The sequence below is a fragment of the Camelus ferus genome, chromosome 1, assembly GCF_009834535.1.
Source record: "Camelus ferus isolate YT-003-E chromosome 1, BCGSAC_Cfer_1.0, whole genome shotgun sequence".
Lineage (NCBI taxonomy): Eukaryota > Metazoa > Chordata > Mammalia > Artiodactyla > Camelidae > Camelus > Camelus ferus.
The window spans coordinates 3,281,622-3,296,661 of record NC_045696.1 but is presented as its reverse complement, the minus strand read 5'-3'; the positions used below and the strand labels follow the sequence as shown (position 1 = coordinate 3,296,661).

Below are 15,040 nucleotides of genomic sequence, written 5' to 3'. Positions count from 1 at the left end.
GAGGGTGGTGGGTGTGAGTGGCAGTGGGGCGGGCAGTGCTGGCTCACTTGGCATCGCCGGTGCTGACATCCTGGTGGGACCACCCTCTCCTGGTTTACGACCAGACCGAGGAGGGCTTGGCCACCCCGGCTCCGGCTCAGGGAAACAGATAGCTGGCTTTGCCAGAGGAGCTTTGGGCATTAGCAACAAGCTTACTGAGGTGAGAGGCCGGACCCACCAGGAGGGACATGGGGAGGGAGAGGGCAGTGGGAGGACAGGGAGGAGCAGCAGTCACCAGGCAAGTGTGGGCCCAGGAGAGAAAGCAGCATGGGACCTTGGACAGTTTGGGGTGCAGCAGGGTGTAACACCGGAGCCGAGGAGGGATGGGCTGGCAAGGAGGGTCAGTGGAGGAGACGCTCCCTGGGGGTCTGGGGCAAGGGGGGGCTGACGGTCCCAAGACCCTGATGTCCCCTGGGTGCCGAGCGCACGTGCCTGTGGGCCCCGGCACTTCTCCTTGGTCCTGAAGAGCTCACCCCCTCCAGGAGCTGAGAGAGCTTCCCAGCGGGAATCCTGCTCTCCTGTGCTCCTTTCCCAGCTCGGACGCTTGCCGCGGCCAGCACTCGATAGATACTGGATGGATGGATGCGTTAACAGATGCACGAGCTAATTACCTCTCAGGCTTTCCGACGTCACAGTCCGCATTTGCATTTCTAGGGTCCTGGCGTCCTCCAGGGCCTTGCTGGGCCCTGCAGAGCTGGGAAAACATGGGTCGTTGCATGATGTTGTCATGTTAGCACCCTCACTCAGCAGCTATAGAGTCAGAGAAAAATATTCCCCGCTAGATTCTGACTTTGTTGCAAAATGAAAGAGGCTGACAGTTCCCAGGAGCGATGCCTGGCGTGACCCCTCTGTGTCTCGTGCAGTCATGGAAGTTGCGTCCGGAGAATACGGCGATCAGAACGGCCGCCTGGTGAGAGCCGTCCGGGAGGGCATGTGCGACTCTGACTACAGGAGAGAGCCCGGCGGGGATGCCGAGGTGAACCCTTTTCTTTGGCACCGGCCCTCTGAAGAGGTAAAGCAGGCAAAACGAGTGGAGGGGTTGAGAAAGGTAATTTCCGGGGGCGCTGCATGCTGCCCGGTGCACCTGCTGCATGAGAGCTGCTCTTTAAGCCAAGAGGAGAGGCGCCCGGGGCTGGGGTCTCAGCCGCCTCCCCCCGGTGTGTCCTCAGGACTCCGCTTCCACGGAAGGCTGTCACAGCTTCTCGGCCAGCTGCCTCACCCAGTTCTGCATCCTCTTCAAAAGGACCTTCCTCAGTATCATGAGGGACTCGGTAAGGTGGTTTGTGCTTCTCTCTGCAGCAGAAGGAGCTGTCAGGTCATTTTCGGGTTTATGCATCTGGACCAAACTTTCAGGTTGTTCTTTCTCCATTTGCATGAGTCAGCTTTCTGTGAAGCTGCAGTAACAAACACTCCCCCAGATGCCAGTGGCTGTGACAGTAAATATTTATGTCTTGCTTGTGTTGTGTGTTGGTGGCTTCGGGCAGTGGCCCTGCTCCATGTGTGTCCTCATCCTTGGACCCAGAGCGGAGGACCAGGTCCTTGCTGGAAAGTGACAGAGGGAAAGTTCGAGAGAAGCCCAATGGCAGCCCTTAAAACTCCCTGCTCCTTGGGGAAGCTGTCCCTTGTGCTCACATCCCATCGGCCAAGGCTGACGTCAGGAAGTGCCTTCCTCCCTCCAGAAAGCTCCACAAGGCACAGGGCAGTGGTAGGGTGTGGACGCCTGTCTGGGGAAGGAGTTGCTGAACGGTGGGAACCATGACAATATCCACTCTAAAAGCAGACCATCTGGCAACCTGCAGTAGGGGGACCGAGTGCTCAGGGGCCTCTGGGACCCAGTCTGCAAGATGGAGGGGGCAGAGCCCTTCAAGGGTGGGCTCTATACATCCATTCTTTGTCCCCTTCCCCACTGCCATGTCACCTGTCCTCTCCTCTGAAGGTACTCTGCCCTTGTTTGCCACTTTTGAAGGGATTTAACAAAGGACAGCAATTTCTCCTGCTGTAACAGCAGCAAAATGTGGCCGTGTGTGTGTGTGTTGTGTGTGTGTGCACGTGCATGTTGGTTTAGGTTGGATGCTTGGTTTCCTGGCCAGAAGGGGCAGGATCTGCCTTGGCCAACGACTCCGGGGACCTTGGCCTCCTTGTTCTTTCTCTGCCCACCTCTGACCTTCCTGCGTACGGGCCGCGTCTGCCCCCAGGTCCTGACGCACCTGCGGATCACGTCTCACATTGGCATCGGCCTCCTCATCGGCCTGCTCTACCTGGGAATCGGGAACGAAGCCAAGAAGGTCCTGAGCAACTCCGGTTTCCTCTTCTTCTCCATGCTCTTCCTCATGTTCGCCGCCCTCATGCCCACTGTCCTCACGTGTGAGTGCCCAGAAGACCCCACACCCATCTCTCCTTCATTATCTGCTACAGAGGTCATGCCTGCTTGGCCACAAACAGAGTATCTTTTTTTTTTTTTTTTTTAGATAACATTTTCTTTGTTGGCAGATGTAGGTATCATTGTATTTTCTATTAGACAAGAAAATGTTTAAGCCAAAGGAATGAATCACTAATGGGAGATTTGCAAGCCTGGCAGAAGGCTGATGTGACAGAGAGTTCTATAAGGTTTTCTAATCAGGAACCCCTCAAGCTCTACTGCATGAGCATTACCTCATTCAGTTAAGACAGCCCCAGTGCGGCCAAGTTTGTGAGCGAACAAAGCTAATCTAAATGGATTTCCATGCAATTCTAAACTGTTTGCAAAGTAGGCTTCCCTTAGCCACTTTGGGCTGACAGTGTAGAAAGCTATTGCTTCTCCACAAATCTAGCATAACCTTCTCCACCTTTATATATATACTTTTTGCATTATGTTTTTAATGTAAAAAGTTCAAGTTTTATACAATGCCTATCTTGGCAGAATGGAATTAAATAGCTCTTTGGGATTTGGATAATGATCCCACAAACCCCTGCCACACCACCTCCTAAACTGTCCTGAATTCCTAAGACCGGCTCGTGAGGTCTTGCCTGTGGAAGGACTCACATTGTTACGGTTACTCGGGGGAAGTAAGGTCGGCAGCAGATGCTCATACCAACTACTGAAATGATGCTTTGTATCCACGTATCCACGCAGCTGCCCTCCACCCGGATTCTCCACTCCTTGAGTGCTCAGTGGTAAAGGCGGTGGGCAGTTTTTCTAGGCGAGTAAATCATCTCACGCCTTCCCAGTAAAACCCCAGGTCCTTTAAGTCCTGAAAGGTGCACACGGAGCAGAGGCCAGGTTAGGGCTACGGAGGGCTCGGCATGAGCTCTCAGCAGGCTGTGATGTCTGTCTTCATTTCCCTGTGTCCTAGTTCCCCTGGAGATGGGAGTATTTCTTCGAGAACACCTGAATTACTGGTACAGCCTGAAGGCCTACTACCTGGCCAAGACCATGGCCGACGTCCCCTTCCAGGTATGCCGGCGGAAGCTGCAGTGCTTTGAAGGGAGCGTGGCTTCTCCCAAGCACCCTGGAGAGGGGTGGGGCGCCGGCTGCCGGGAGAGGGTGACGGCCGCTGTGCTTCCAGATCATGTTCCCCGTGGCCTACTGCAGCATTGTGTACTGGATGACGTCCCAGCCATCTGACGCCGTGCGGTTCGTCCTGTTCGCCGCGCTGGGCACCATGACCTCGCTGGTGGCGCAGTCCCTGGGCCTGCTGATTGGAGCTGCATCCACGTCCCTGCAGGTACCCGCCAAGGAGACGCCGCATGGCGGGCCTGCCTTCTCCACCTTGGCCCACGTGGCCCGGGCTGCAGCCCTGGTGGGGCTCAGCACCAGCCCCTCCCTGAGACCCCTCCTCCTGATTCTGCCCTGACTCCCTAGACTGAGGAGATGGAGGCCCAGAGAGGCAATGTGATTTTGTCAGAGTCACACAGCGGGCTTGGAGGCCAAGCTCTCAGTGTCTCCGTGGTATTCACTCAGCCATCCCTCAGATGCCACCTCCCCACCATTGTGCTCCACACTCCTACTCAACTGAGCCCCACCACGCGCCCTTCTGGACCCCGCCCCCAACCTGCCACACCTGCTGCATTTGCAGTTTCTGCACCCCGAGGGCTTCAGGGCGCTCAGCTTAGTCCTACCTTACAAACCAAAGCCAGAGCTCTGGTGACTCCACACACCCGAGGCCTTCTGACGCCCCCGTGGCTTGTGGCAGACTCCTGTTTCCATGTCCGGAGCCTCCAGGGCGGTGCCTTCATCCATCCCAAGCCGAAAGCCGTAGGACGTGCTCGGCCCCCAGGCATGGTTAGCGCCCAGGGAGTGGCGCTCCTGACCCTTCCTCCCTCAGGATCCAGCGACACCTCCGTGGTCAGCACCTCAGGACACTGTGCCTCAAGCCTCACTGGGCTCCCTCACCACCACTCCCAGCATCACTCCGCCCCTGCTCTGCGGGGCCTCCATCCTTTTTTTACTGTCCATCCCTTCTGCTGGGTCCTGGCTGGGCCCCTGGGCACAGACCCCAGCCCCTCCCTGGGCAGGGAGACCAGCCTGCTCTCCCCCAGAACGGGCTGCTTCTCCGCACAGCCTTGGCCCTGGTGTGACCCATCCTGAAAGCTCTGGCACTTTCCCAGCTGCAGGCGACGGTCCCGAATTGTGGGCTGTGGCCCCCGGGCCACCTGAGGAAGAGGCAGGTGGGGTTAAGTCCCCTTGGTGTTCCCACCCAGGTGGCGACCTTCGTGGGCCCCGTCACGGCCATCCCCGTCCTCCTCTTCTCGGGGTTCTTCGTCAGCTTCGACACGATCCCCACCTACCTGCAGTGGCTGTCCTACATCTCCTACGTCAGGTAGCGCGCGGGCCCCTACCGACTGGGGACCGACCACAGCAGTGGGGGGACGTGCTCACATGCAGCGGCTCACAGAAGCCCTTTCCTGGCCGTCAGCTAGGTGCCGGCGTGATTCTTGGACCATGAATCCACCATGAATCCAAGAGTGTCAATGCCTTTGATTTTAACCCTGGTTTTGTGCACCCGACCTCCCATACACATGGGCGCACACACTCACGGAGAAAGCTGGTACTAGTGGCCCTGAGGCCATGGGGCCTCCATGTTCCGGAGAGGTGCCTTGGGTGGGAGAACTTCTATCTTTTAGGAATTTTATCCCTCTCTGGAATAAACAGAGCTTGTAACAAGGTTCTGAGTATTCGTAAAACCTTTGTAGGAAATCCAGCGGAAAACGAGTCATGTTTCAAGCATCCTAATATTTTCCAACAAGCCTGCCCTGGTGCCCGGCACCTCGGGGGTCAGATTTCATCCTCTGCGCTCAGAGGTGTTTTGGCACGTCGGCCCCCGACAGGCAGTGCCCAAGTTAGAGCTTTCTCCCCAGCCCCAGCCATTTCACGTGCCACACAGGATCCCAAGCTGTGAACAAGCTTGTCTTTTCTCGAACGTCGGCTCAGACCCAGGTGTGTTGTTCCAGAAAACAAAGTCACATCAGAGCACCTGTTCAGAGTTTCAGCAATCTGTGCGCCTTCCAATGCCGAGAAATCGGAAACCCATGCCTTCCTTCTCAGAGTTGGCACTTTTGTTCTGTTAATGCAGGGCTGGAACAAGACAATAGATGGTGTGAAAATCTTTTATTTAAATGCTCTGCAGTCCTTGGATGGCTATCAGATCCTCAAATATATCTGTTAAAAACAAAAGTGTATGATGTCAGAAGCAATCAAAGTGTTTTGCATTCATATCCACACTGAACAAATAACTACTCTCTTTGTTCAGTTTGGTTTTGGGGTTTTGTTTGTTTGTTTGGTGGAGATTCTGGAGGAAACAGAATTGGAAAACATCAAGCTGTTGAATGTGTCTGCCTTAGGAAGGCGTGGAGCGGTCAGGAAGGATCCCGGTGAAGAGAGACCTCCGGGGAGGGAGGGGAGCTGGGCTGAGGGTCACGGGGGGCCGTGGTGCCCGACCCTCCGCACACACGGGCAGAGGCGGGGTCGGGGGTCCTGAGCCCACCTCACGCTCGGCACTTGCCTCCTCAGGTATGGATTTGAAGGGGTCATCCTGTCCATCTACGGCCTCGACCGAGAAGACCTGCACTGCGACATCGACGAGACCTGTCACTTCCAGAAGTCGGAGGCCATCCTGCGGGAGCTGGACGTGGAGAATGCCAAGCTCTACCTGGACTTCATCGTCCTCGGGGTCTTCTTCATCTCCCTGCGCCTCATTGCCTACCTTGTGCTGAGGTACAAAATCCGGGCGGAGAGGTAAAGCGCCGGGCGCCCGGCCAGAGGAAAACCGGACGCTGAGGCCGAGGGCCGCTCCCAGGACCCGGGCGGCAAGCCCGGCCCGAGGACACAGACACCCTGGGCCCCACCCCCTGGGGACCACGTTTGGTCGTCAGGCGTCCAGGGTCGGTGCCGCCCCAGCTGGGTTGGGTCTCTTCCCCACCACTTTCTAGCTGTAACTAGGAAGGTGTAGAAAGGTTGTTTTTTTTTTTTTCCACGTACAGAATTTTTAAATACCACAACTGGGGCAGAACTGATAACTGCACCAAAGCTGGCGACGAGACCCCTCCTGCGGACGGGGACGCTCTGGCCCTGGCGGGGTGGGGTTGTCCGAGCAGCGTCCCGGCGGCCCCAGGGCAGAGGGGCCCGGGCGCAGCGGCGGGCCGGCCGGCCCGTCCCGGGACTGTTGCTGTCGTAGCTTCATCTTTTTACGGTTTGTCTCTTTTTCCAACGAGAAGTCATTTTTCAAGCCAAATGTTGATAACTTTCATTCCTTTTCAGAAACTGTACCTTTTTAGTACTTGTGGAAGAAAATTATGCAGGATAAATAATACGCTTTGTTGGGAGCTGTGAGGGGTTTGACGCGACCGCGGGCCTGGCCTCATTCACAGGCAGAGCTCGTGGAAGACGCAGAGGTAGGCTCCAGGCTGGAGGAGGACCGGAACGGTGTGTTCTAAGCTGTGCAGAAAAATTGAAAGTGACAGCAAAAGCTGTGAAGTGAAATTGGCCAACCCTTTCAAAGTCGTTTATTTTGCCCATGCTTCTTATTTTGAGCAAAAATATATCGTTTCTTTCTTCCTGATTTTCCAAGCACCTTAATTTTGCCTAAAAAAAAAAAAAAAATCTAGAAGATCAACCTTGTCGATGTCTTACAGACATTTCCTCCCCCTCGTCAGCTACCTCCACTGAGCCTGGGAAAGCCTGGGACGGTGTGACTGTCGCAGGGTCTGCAGGTGCAGCCCAGGAAGGATGCGCTAACTTCCTAAGAGGGAAGGTGCTGAGATTTCATGAGAATCCAAGACCTTTGCAAGAAACCGGCGAAGACTTGGAGCAGCGGAGGCGCCTGCTGCTCCTTCAGTCATTCGGTTCATTCGCTTAGAGCCGTGAGCGGTTCCACCCCCAACGTCTTGTTTCCGTGCCGTCTCAGTGGCACCACCTTCTCAACGCTGGGCGAGTGTAGTCTTTCCAGACCGGAAACTCCTTTCCAGTCACGTGGTCACACAAGTAAAGTCCCTCTCGGGCAGGAGCAGCGGGCACCTCTGCAGGGTAAACGGCCTTTGAATTCCTGGCGGGGCGCCCCTGTGCTCCTCAGCTTTCAGAGGCAGCGTGACTGCACGGCGGAAGGGACCTTGGCCAGAGAAGTTCCTCTGGAAGAAAAGGGAACTGCTTTCTCTTCTAGAATACCAGTAAGCGGGAATTGGGGTCTCCTAATGAAAGCTCGTATTTTGTGGACAGATTCATTAACCTCCCTGAGCCTCAGCTTCCCCATCTGTAAACAGCAGCAGGAGACCGTCTTCAAGGCCATATTCAGCCCAGAAGGATTCTGAGTTTCCTTGGTGTGTCCAGAAATTTTGTTTCCCATTTAAGAGAATGAGAAAGGTCCAGATTTTACACACACACAGACTTAACTGGAAAATGCTGAGAGATCCCTCTCTCGCCCTCAGATCCCTTTTAGTAAACACAGCTGAGGTATTTAAATGGAATTTTATGTTTGCTTACTTTGCACCACTGTGGCGTTGCCGTCCAGATTAAGTTACTTCACCAGGGTCAGACTTAGCCTTTATAAAAAGTCTTCATTCCATTTCAAGAAAGATTTGCCTGTAAGACATAGTGCACTGGGAAGCCTGGTGAAATACAGAGTGGGGAGGAGCTAAAAGCCCTTGGTCATGCCCCAGAATTACACCAGGCGAGGCCAGCACTGAAAGCCTCTGCTGCCAGGGGAGCCCTTCTGGCCGTGGGTCCGTGAGCCCAGAAGGACGTCCCGCGCAGACCGACCGTCCCGCCCCCCGGGCAGCCTCGCTTCTGCCGCTGAGCCCACGGCCACCTGTCTCAGCAGTTTCGGGAGGAAACAGTGAGATTCCTCTAGATATAAAATCCGGTTTCCAAACACACCTCCACCCGTGGGAGGAATCCTCTCCCTGGGAGTTCGCGCTCCCTGCATTTCAATCTCCAGGTTATATTCATCCCCTAACAGATGAGAAGCTGATTAAGGCCTCCCAAAGGGCAGATCTTGGGGGGCGTGAGGGCCTGCGGGCTGCCGGAAGGGAAACCCTGTACAGACTAATGTGTTATTTTCCAAGGATGCCACCTGGAGAGCAGTGAGGACTGCAGCTTAGGACTGAAGGACGAGGCTTAGGAAGACCTAAGGCCTTGCTGAGCGAGGGTGCTGCCTGCATCGCTCCTCACTTTGCAGGCGTCAGCAGTGCCCCTTGCCCCTCGCTCCTGCTTCCTCATCCTAAACTCTTGGCAGCTTAGGGCCAAACACCGCGGTTTGGATCTCCAGGCATTTGCCCTCTGCTTTTTGCCGTAGGACAGGTTGATAAAACACGTTACTCAGTGGCCGACGGGAGCACCCAAGTAACTCAGTGACGTTGTTTTCCTGCATAAGTGTGGTTAAGAGGTGGGTGTGTGTGCCGTCTCTTGTACACTGGAATTTAAACCAGGCCGACTTCCCACATCTAATTCTTTTGAGTAACGTCTGAATGTGATGACTCAGACCTTGCCTTCACCTCTGATTTCGCTTCTTCATTTGGAAGGAAGGCGGGGACCTGGGAAGAAAGACGTGTAGCCTTTCCAGTCGTAGTGGAGCTGGAAAAGGAAGTCCAGAGAGTGTCACTGTTGCGTGGGGCTTGTCGGGAGAGAGGGCCTCTGCGGGGCTCTGGCCCCTGGTCCGCGGAAGCATCGGCGCCTGGGTCTGCAGACCAGCCCCACCTCGGGAGCCTGTCACCTCCTCCATGTTCACAGCACTCCACGCCTCCCTCTCGCCCCCTCTTGCTGAGTATCAGCTTGAGAAATAAATGCTTCTAAAGCTGCCGTGTGGGTGACCTGGGAAGGGAAGGAACCATGTAAACATTTCATGTGGAAGATGCTGGAATCTGATTAGGTCACCCAGGGGAGGGACCTTCAGGACCAAGAAATGGGACGTAAGCTTTCAGGTGAAAACTCATCCTGGGGCCCCGCAGAAGGTCATTTCCCACCTGAGAGCGGCGCCAGCCGGCAGCCAGGGGCAGGCTGAATCCACAGGGTGGGACCCCCTCCGGTGGTTTCCCTGAGAGGAGAGCACCTTGAGCCCCAGTGCGCTGAGCATCCTTCCTCGCCAGTGGTCCAGGCACTGGCTGGATGCCTCACCATCTCCTCGGTTCAGTTACTTACTCAGCAAAAGAGTGCTGACCCTTCCCCACATGCTCAGTGTAGCCCAGGCACGCGGGCTCAGGGAGGGCGCTCAGACGGCCGGTCCTCAGTGCGGGCGTCGGGAGGGCGTCCCACTCTGCAGATGCAGGGTGCCGCGGCTGGGAGAGGGTCCGTGAGGTCCTGGGTCCAGGGCCAGGAAAGAGCAGACTTGAGTCTGACCCCAGACTCTCTACCTTTTGCTTTGCCGTATCGCCTCCTGTTCACAGTGTACAGATGTATAAGAAAATGCAACATATAAAGTGAAGTGCTAGGTTAGTTCTGGACTTGCTGTCACCAAACGGACAGCTGAGTTGGAAGGGTGGCCCACAGCCCCTTCCTCAGTCGCCTTGCATCGGGGTGTCCCGAGCTGGCCTGGGGGCTGAGCCCACCCTGTCTCAGTGGAGAGGTGCCTTCCCCGCCCTTACCTGGTCTAAGCTTCCTAGTGCAGCACACCTGCAGGCGAGCTGAGCCCCGAGAGGGGCTGGTGTGCACACGTGTGTGTGTGTGCATGCACGCCTATGCGTGTGCACGTACACACACGTGTGTACACACACGAGGGCACGTGTCAGGTCGCTCTGGGTGTGTGTCTCGTGGTATTATCTGTGGTGTCTCTAAATCCTCAATCATCCTTTACTCCAGGAAAGAAAGAGAAAACTCCCTCACTTCATGCCTGCGGTGCGGATGGTAACACGTAGTCAAAACCCACAGACTTGCAGCAAATACCAGCTAAACTGGGATGTCACAAAGAGTGAAACAAAACAACGCAGCGGAGGGGAGGGAGGTGCAGGGTGTGTGGCTATAAATTAGATACTCCTCAGAAATGAAGACTGCTAATAAAACACTTTACATAAACTTCTTACTTGTGTTCAGTGTCAACTGCTTCACAGTCAGTCTTCTGCTTGAACTTTACTAGACGGAGGGGATTTTCAGGTTGGATTCTGAGTACGGTTGCTGCACGTCTAGCGAGCCTTCTGGTTTCTCCCTCGGCCTCACTGTCTAGCATCTGCCTGTGAACAGTCACCTTTCTCTCCCGTAGCTTTCACGTTTTGTGCTGAACTGTCCTTAAGGTTTGTGGTTCCTCCATTTTTCTCACCCCTTGCTTCCCCTTTGGGAACGTTGGCCAGGACTTTAAACAGAGCGGAGAGCCCAGATGCAGGCGGCCCACGTGTGGCCCCTGCGGTCTCTCCCCACTTCACAACGCTAGGTGGCCTCAGGGCCGGCGCCGGGGGTTGGATGTGGCCTTAGCGCTCGCCCATCCACCGAGCGGCCTTTCCAAAGGCAGCGTCCACCTGGTCTTCCCTCCCTCCTCGGGGACACAGAGCAGAGTGCAGGGCTGAGCAGAGTCCCAGGATGGGTGGCCCCTGCAGTCCTGCTAAGTGACAGGGAGAGGGGGATGTGGCCCGGAGGTGGGGCAGGCTCCTGAGACTCCCTTCTCTCCTCCGCACCCGCCGTCCTACAGACCCCGCCTGCCTTCGTGCAGCTTCCGCCAAGGTCACGGTCCTTCTGGTCACTGCACCTGAGCCTCCCACCCCAGGGAAAGTCCTTGGACACAATCATCCTCTGGGAAAACGGGTGTTTCTGATGTCCACCTGGGGCTCCCCGGGCCCAGAAGCATGAAGAAGCGGAGAGCCCCATGCCCCCATCGCACAGTCTAATTGCCACACTTGCAAGCTCCGTAGGCACCTCCCGGGGAGGAAGACAGCCGAGCGTGATGCGCTCACGCCTGCCGTCTTCTGCAGGTGCCGCTCAGGTTTTGGGGGAGCTACTGGTACCCTTCCCCTGTCCTCCCCTTCTTGGAGGAAGCAAAGGTTTAGCATTAGCTTAATCTTTCGTGTTATCTCTGGTCAACTTGGAGTCATTCATCAAACAGACATTTTGTGGGTGGCTCGAGGAGGCCCGGGGGAAGCCAGGTTCATACAAATGACTCCCATGAGCAGAGCTCAGGCTTAGAGCCCCTGACACCTCCCTGTTCTCAAAATAGGCCCCTGATGTCAAAAAGGATTAACTGTCCACCACTGGCTACCATGCGCTGGCCAAGTAAGGGGTCACGCTGCTGGAGGCAGAGTTTTGGGGCTTTTCCATGATATAATGACCCTTGTAAAGCTGGAGAGAAAGGAACAGAAGCACGAAAGTGCCCTTGTTTTGTCCCAAACCACGTGGAGCTGGATCTAGGGCTGGGTCTGGGCCCTGCTTTGGGCAAAGGAGCGGCTGCATGTACCCAGCTGGTACCCAGGTGGAGGGCCGGCCTGTGCAGTCTGCCCCCCATTCCCGGGGAGACACCCCAAGTGAAGGACGTGGCCACAGACATGTACGAGCTTCTCCCTGAGGTTCGTGGTTTTATCCAGATCTTGGGAACAGCCTGAGCCCAGGCCACAGAGTTAAAACAGCAAAGCCCGGAACAGTCTCATTCAGCTGAAGTTTCTTCTCAGTGGCGTGGCATCATCTTCTGCTTGGCGTGTCTGAATAGACATAAGGGAGAACCCTGCTGCTCCCCCGTGAGTGTCTTTGGCCTGTATTTTGCACGTGAACTTGAACGTTCCCCTGATGCTGTATACAGTTCAATGGTGTTTCTTTTCACTGATGTCTGAGATCTGATTTGGGGGGACGTGTTAGCCACCTGCTGGTACCGCTGCATGATGGGAGTCATCCCGTACCTGCAGCAGGGGCCAAGGTGAGCTGGGGCAGAGATGCTGGGTCCTGGCTGGCGGGTGTGGAGCCATGAGGCGTGACCCTCCCTGCTGCCTGCTTGTGGGCCGGTTCTCAAGGCCCCCAAGTCACCTCCTTCGAGGAGAGTTCAGAAAGGCCTTGCTGCCAGCACTGGGCGTGGACCATTATTCCATTTCACCTGCCGTGCTGGCCCGCCACCAGCCCCTTCTTCCCATCACAGCCCTGGACCAGTGCTGTGGAGCTTTCGAGAAAACAGTGTTTTCCACACGGGGCTTTGCTGGAGCAGAGGAGGCACGGGCTCATCCATTTCTAGGGGAGAAGTCATCACAACTACATCCCTTCTCTGGGGGCCCTGCATGTGGCCTCTCCTGGTGGGTGAGATGGATCAGACCTCGAAGGGAGAGGCTGGAAGTCGCCGGTACCTGGGTCAAGGTCGAGGACCCTATGTCCATCGGTTTCTGGACATCCCAGGATGCAACCCAGCCTGAAAGATTCCACGGTTGGTTTCTTTGGAAGTATTTCAGTGGCCATGGTGCATATTTTGTTTTTATGTCTTCACATTTTTTCACAATTCTGTCATCATCTACCTTGGTGTGGGGGGGGTGCGTCTCTTTTCCATGAACTTCAGAACACAGGCTGCCCAAGCTTCACCAGAAATGTCTCATTTGAAGTCCCCGGCCAGTTAAACATGGTCGCAAAAGGTCTTACCATCCAAATGGCTAACAAAGCGGACCGCGCAGCCCACATGAGAGGGTTTCCATTTCTGTAGTCACATGCTCCCTGGGGAAGTGGGTGACCAGGGGTAAGTTTCTCCATAGAATGTGTACGTTTAAAAAAATCAGCGTATGTAGCTGACCCCTTGCACAGGTTTGTTTGTCACGTGCAGACACAGCAGCACATACCTGCTCACAGCTGAACCTGCTGAGAATTGCTGCCTTTTATTTGATGCGTAGCTCTTTGATGTTTTTCCCTTGTTATTCCTTCCAAAGCAAGAGTCAATGCAAATAACATTTTTAATCAGCCTGTAAAGATGTGCATATATCTGTATATTGAATATGTAATCCCTTTTTTTTATAATGCTGTGTGGATAGCCTTACATGGATTTAGCCACGTGGCGCTAGGAAATACTGCGCTCACACGCTGGGGGAGGAGTGTGCTGTTGTAGGTAAGCATGGCGTCTACACACACACATGTTCACGTGTATTTTAAATTAGCAGCGGCTCCTTTGGGCACTTGTCCCCTTTCCCTGCGTTGGACACAGACCCAGGCAGACCCGAGGACGTGAGCCCCCAACTCTCCCCTGCAGACGCAGCCCTGCTTTGTACATTTCTGTAGGTTACCGCCTTAGAAGACTTGTACGTGTATATTTTGCAGATTCGAACTTTGTTTTCTGAAATTAGATGCCATTTATGAAAATGTGACATGAATCCAAATAAAGCATCATTATTTTCAGATTTCTATCTCCTTCTCCTTTCTGTTTTCAACAACACCAGCTCTCAGACCTGCCCGGAGTGTTGGGTCTGGGGTCTGGCAGAGCCTGTGGGGTGCTTTCCCTTCTTGTGCTGCCCTTGTTCTGAATGGAGTGATTCCTCCAGTAGGAGTTACGGTGGATTTGGATGAAGTAAGGAAGAGACATCGGAGTGAGGTGGTGACATGCCAGCCCCACCTGCACAGTGACGTGGTGGCCCAGGCTCAGGTGCTCTCATTCCCCTTCTCATTTAACTGCCATCCTGGGGGCCGTGGAGCCACCACCAGCCCCATGTCACAGGCCAGGGAACTGTGAGGCTCAGGGAGATTGGACTAGTGGCCCAAGGCAGGTGGTGGGGACAGAATTCATACTGCAACAGTCTAGCTGCCTCTGGTTCTCTTTGGCAGGATACAGAGCAGATATCCAGCCATTGCTACATACTGGCCTGAGGGCCTCGGAGCCTCCTGCCCCGCCCTTCAAGCATCTCCCTCTTCCCTCACCCCCACTCCAAACCCCAGAGGCTGGGAACTGAGAAGGAGCCCCTCCATTCGGCGAGCTCGGAGCTGCTGGGGTCAGGGATTGTCTGCAGGCCTTGAAACCAGATTTCCCTCTACTGCTGTGTGACTTTGGGCTCCTAGTCTAACCTCTCTGTGCCTCCTCCTGCTTGCTCACTTGTAAAAGTGGAGGTAATAACTGTACCTCCCAGGGTTGCTGTGGGGAGTCCATGAAGTAGAATGTCTAAACCCCACAGTGCTGCAGCAATGGGCACTGTGCAGGGGGAGCCGCTCATTGAGTAATTTTGTGGGGAGACAGGGCACCAGGTGCTTCCCTGAGACCCCCACTTCTCTTGCACCCCCACCCACCGGGCTAGAGGACATCTCTGGAGGTGGGAAGTGGTGGTCAGCTGGGCCTTCCTGGAGTTAGACTTAACCACAAGGAAAAGGAGGTTAGAAAAAACTCAAAATTTTCTGCAAAGAGGGAGTGCTCCCTTCATCGGTGGAAATTGGGGGTCAGTTTTGCTCCGGGCTGCGTGCTGTCCAAAGGCGAGGGTGGCCGGGTGATGGGGAATCTTGATAAATCCCATCTGGAAGGTGGGTGGCGGGAAGCCAGGCTGCCGCTGAGACTGCAGGAAGCCGCAGTCACTCAAGCCAGCCAGCAGAGGGGGCTGTGGTCACCGCGGGTTGGACCAGGCTCCAAGGGACTGGGAAGTGGGCTTGGGTGGGTCCCACTCCATCCGGGCC

The 15,040-nt window shown here is 55.3% G+C and overlaps 1 protein-coding gene across 4 annotated transcripts in view; it reads left to right on the top strand.

Moving 5' to 3' along the window:
• Nucleotides 1-13,783, top strand: part of ABCG1 (ATP binding cassette subfamily G member 1) — an 83,296-nt gene extending 69,513 nt beyond the window's left edge. For 2 of the 4 annotated variants that reach the window (XM_032460700.1, XM_032460548.1), the window contains 7 exons: nt 903-1,087; nt 1,209-1,310; nt 2,235-2,403; nt 3,372-3,472; nt 3,585-3,743; nt 4,720-4,838; nt 6,029-13,783. In XM_032460700.1, coding sequence (XP_032316591.1) covers nt 903-1,087; nt 1,209-1,310; nt 2,235-2,403; nt 3,372-3,472; nt 3,585-3,743; nt 4,720-4,838; nt 6,029-6,257 — 1,064 coding nt within the window. In that variant the 3' untranslated portion in view covers nt 6,258-13,783. The remainder of the gene's footprint in view (nt 1-902; nt 1,088-1,208; nt 1,311-2,234; nt 2,404-3,371; nt 3,473-3,584; nt 3,744-4,719; nt 4,839-6,028) is intronic. The other 2 variants (XM_032460763.1, XM_032460617.1) reach the window with 2 other exon arrangements.
• The last annotated feature ends 1,257 nt before the right edge of the window (nt 13,784-15,040 follow it).